General features: G+C 42.4%; 1 protein-coding gene across 1 annotated transcript in view; it reads left to right on the top strand.

The window, feature by feature from the left end:
- The first annotated feature begins 721 nt into the window (after positions 1 to 721).
- The window catches only part of LOC110300659 (arylamine N-acetyltransferase 1), a 14,696-nt gene continuing 11,013 nt past the window's right edge, over positions 722 to 4,404 (top strand). The window contains exon 1 of the mRNA XM_021170913.3: positions 722 to 836. Coding sequence (XP_021026572.2) covers positions 834 to 836 — 3 coding nt within the window. The 5' untranslated portion in view covers positions 722 to 833. The remainder of the gene's footprint in view (positions 837 to 4,404) is intronic.

The following is a 4,404-nucleotide window of genomic DNA, read 5'->3' as shown; positions in this document are numbered from 1 at the left end:
ATGGGAAAGAAGTGTGAAGAGAAACTATGAAAAAAATTGTTTTAAAGATTCTCTAATAAAACTCATTTTTACTACGCTAACATAAATTATATGTGTATATATTACATTTATACATTAGATAAATGTATTATATATTGCATATATTTATAACATAGATGGATATATCTAAGACACATCAAGAATTGTAGTCTAACGCTATTACTATAATTTGAAAATACGAGCAGAATGGAGCCGATATCACATCCATAGAGATATTTCTGACATTACCTTGTGCCTTTGGGTAGTGATGTAAAAGGAAGTGGGTTTCAGATTGGAAAGAAAGATAAAGACTGGAATAATAAGACTGTGATAAACTGGTACTGTGAATAAAATATACCAGCCTCTCCTGCCTCCCTACGTTCTGGATCTACTTTGCCTAGACCTTTGCCATGTTCTGACTTTAGAACATCGCTCAGCAATCGTCTGATTTCAGGCTCACTGCGGGCCATAACAATATGTATCACAGAGACCCTCACAATCTGAGACATGAGAATCGTCAGACAGCACTAACTAAGTCCATTCTCAGTAAAAGATTAAAGTGGCCCACAGACAAACAGGATCCTGCAACTACAGTTCCCAGAGAGCCAGGGGAATATTCTAACGAACCTTTGGGGCAGGGCAATTTGGGCAGCCAATGAGCTCTTCCTTTGCAGATCTCGGCCTCCTACCAGCTTCCCAGTCACAGGCCCTGCTACACGGGATGCATAGCTTCCTGGCTGCCAGACCGATTTGCAGTGTTCTTCGAAACCCTGCTTCACAGGAAGATTAGGAAGCAGAATTCTACCCAGATCTGAATGGCAAGTTCTAAAGTTGTTCAGAAAGCTCTGTGGGTCATTCTCGAAAACTAACGGTGTAAGGTGTAAATGTCTTACAGAGCGCTGGTGGGTGTCAGGAAGAGATTCTCAACTTGTAGGTCACGACCCCCTTGGGGATGCTGAGCGACCTATTTAATGGGGTGGCTTAAAAGCATTGGAAAGCACTGATATTTACATTACGATTCACAACAGTAGCAAGATTACAATTAAGAAGTAGTAATGAAATTAATTTTATGGCTGGGACAGCACATCATGAGGAACTGTATTAAAGGGTTGCAGCATTGGAAGGTTGAGAACCACTGGTATAAGGGATGCCTGGCTCAAACTATCTGGCATAGCTAGGATACATTTTACCAGTGAGAATTTGAGGAAGTCTCTTTAGATTGTCTAAAACTGTCTCCTAACAGTAAAATGAGAGCTAATGATGGTGCCTGCTTAAAAGGCGTGTTGTGAGAATTAAGTATGTATGTTAACAGAGAACTGCTACAACTGTATTTCCCTCAGGGGATCTTTTGACATTGATATCTACTAGTCTTCTGTCCCCAACAGGCCAAGTCCCAAAGGGTATAGTTAACAGTGCAGGGGACAGACTGATAACACTTTTTGCTCAATTTGTACTAGCTGAGGAGAAATTGCCCACCAGCCCTAAAGGTCCAGCCTTGTTAGGTTTGGCATCTATGATGTCCAGGCGTATGCTCACAGGCAAGTTCCAGCATGCTGGAAAGAACAGGCCTGTCAGTAACAAGGTATCAGCTTCATTTTCAGTCAGACTGTAGAGATAGCCCTGAACATAGTCCAGAATTATAGGGGCAAGGAGCCTTCCAAGACAAAGAACTCCAAGAGCAAGGGGCCTGTGTGCTCTGCTCTGCTCTGCTTCTGGCTCATGGTCTGGATGGCCTCCAGAATAAGCTTGCTGGACAGCTCTCTGAACTGCTATTTTCTTTCACTAAGTTCCTTCTTTTAACCCCTGGGTCCAAACAACGATTCCACCCTGTTCCTCCTGGAGCCTACCCAGTTCCCCGTACCATCAGTGTATGGGGTCCATATGTTTCACTCTTTACCTTCTGTGCCCATCAAAGGGACCATCAAACCCAGTCGCTTTTGTGCATATCATCTGGAAATGTTGTGTGTTTGCTTTGGATAAGTAATGTTACAAAGTTATATAAAGCCATGAAGTAAACTTTATAATAGCTCCATGCAGTACTTTAATCGGAATAAGTTCTGTCTCATGATTTTTAAGAAGCCACTAGAGCACCTTCCTTCTTGAGGTTCCAGTCAGAGGCCACCAACCAGCCGCTAAGCCTAAGAGTCTAAGGACTTTCTTCTTTAATTAATTGAGAATATTTCCTTTGTATTGTCAGTGTTTTATGGAAGTTGTCTCCAGCCACAGCCTCTTTGGACTATAGGACTGCTTGGGATCTGATACTTCTGGCTTGCTTTCTCAATTGCCATCTGCTTAAATAAGATATTTAATTTAAATATCCCTACATTTATCGTTTGATAGTTCCAGTGAGATAGTACTGGTCCAGATCTTTCTTGTTCTGGTTTTTCTTGATCTTCAGGTTCTGTTTTTGGCATTTTTGTTTTGGTGTGGGTTTTATGAGAACCAAGCCATCCTTCTACTCCCTGAGTAGTCTAGGATGAACTTGAATTTTTTTATCCCCAACTACCTCCCTGTCCTGGGTGGTGGCTTCACAGGACTAGGCTTCCTCATCTGTTTTCTGAGGTGCTGGGAAGGCAACTAAGGGCTGTATGTATGTGGGCCTTTTCCTGCATGCATATTTGTGCACTATGGGCATGCCTGAAGAGGGTATCAGATGCACTAGAACTGGAATCACAACTGGTTGTGAGTGGCTATATGGATGCTGGAACCGAGGCTGTGTCCTTTAGAAGAGCAGCCAGTGGTGTTTACCACTGGGCCATTTCTCCTGCCTCAATTTTTCATTTCTCCATTCCAATTTCCTAAAAGACAAGGCTTCTTCAGCCGGCATAATGATCACCCATTTCTCCTGTTCTGTGTTAAATTTAAAAAGCAAAAAGAGCCAGTGTTCACAGCAGTCTTTCGCCTCAGCCCCTCATCTCCTAGTTTCCCCTTTACAGTTATTTCTTCTCCAGCAAGGCAGAGGAAGCACTTGGCTGTGAGAGTTTATAGTTATTGTCATTCTCCCTTTTGTTAGCGTTTGAGGCACGAGTGCCCACTTCCCCTCCGTGAAGTATTCACAGTGCAGTGTTTGAGGGCAGCAACTTTCCTTCAATTCTTTGGAGACACCGTTTCAGTATTTCATCTCAGAATATGTCTGCGGAACCTTCTGGTGCCAGATGGAGAATTTCTTTGTTGTGAAGTACTCTCTTTGCTGCATGCCCAGGCAGTTCTCTTTCATTTTGCATTTCATAAACTTAATGACAACATATCCAGCATCAATCTTTTCCAAGAGTTTGTCCCTCTTATTTGTGAGATACAATTTCTTCCATTTTCCTTCCCATTTCATTTGTTTCTTCTCACACACATTAGCCATCGCTCTTTTAATTTCTCCTCCTCTGTGGTATTAGGGGGCTTGATGTTTCTACCTTTCATCTCTCTTCTGACTCTGGAATGGATTTGTCTTTTATTAGCCTTCACTGCAGTTATTGAGCTGTTCTTCAACATGAGATGCTATGGTCTTCCAAAGACACATTCGTTAAATTCTTGGTTCAAAGCCTATTATGCCACTGGTGGATAGTAGAGCCTTTAGGATGTAGAGCCTTGTGGGCAATTTTATAGTCAATTGACAAGTGTGGGGCACACCCTTGAGCATGGTGTTGGAACTTCTACCTTCTCTTCCTCCTCCTCCTCCTTCTTTTCCTCCTCCTCCTCCTCCTCCTCCTTCTCTTTTTACTTTCCTAATGTCATGAATTGAGAAGTTTGTTCCACTACACGATGCTTGTCATGGTACATCGCCTCAACACAGACCTAAACAAAGTGGGGACAACTGACCATCGTCTCAAAACTGGGAAACAAAATTAAAAGATCTTTTTTTTTTTTTAGTTGCTTATCTTTGGTACTTTGTTTCCATAACTGAAAACTGTCTGTGAGAAAATGAATAGGAGCTAAGGTCTCTTTGCTGTGACTCTAACAGTGTGGCTCAGAAACCTTTGGATTTGTCTCCCAATTGTTTTGGGGAGTTTGTGGATGCATCTAGAGAAGTGCAGGAGTGCTCTAAGCAGATCTTTAACATGTGATCATGTGGTCTTCAAAGAGCCAGATACAAATGGAAATGTGGACAGTGACATATGACTGAGGTTGCAGATAGAAGGAAGAACTTACTGGGAATTGGACTAGAAGCTACCCAAATCACACCACGTCAAAAGATCCCCCCGAGGCTGAGTGTTAGGATCAGGTTGAAGGTAACAGGGTAATTTATTGGATGGAGGAGATTTCAAGGCAGCTCAGAGTTCCGGAAGTGACATAGATATTATCATTTGATTGCAGCCAGTCAGTGAGACTTGAGCTCAGCGAGAATCAGAAGTGCGAGATTTGGAAAACTTGCAGTTCAACCATCACAGGCACATA

Source organism: Mus caroli, unplaced genomic scaffold (assembly GCF_978045245.1).
Source record: "Mus caroli unplaced genomic scaffold, Mus_caroli_1 scaffold_10, whole genome shotgun sequence".
Lineage (NCBI taxonomy): Eukaryota > Metazoa > Chordata > Mammalia > Rodentia > Muridae > Mus > Mus caroli.
This window is presented reverse-complemented; position numbering and strand designations above follow the sequence as displayed.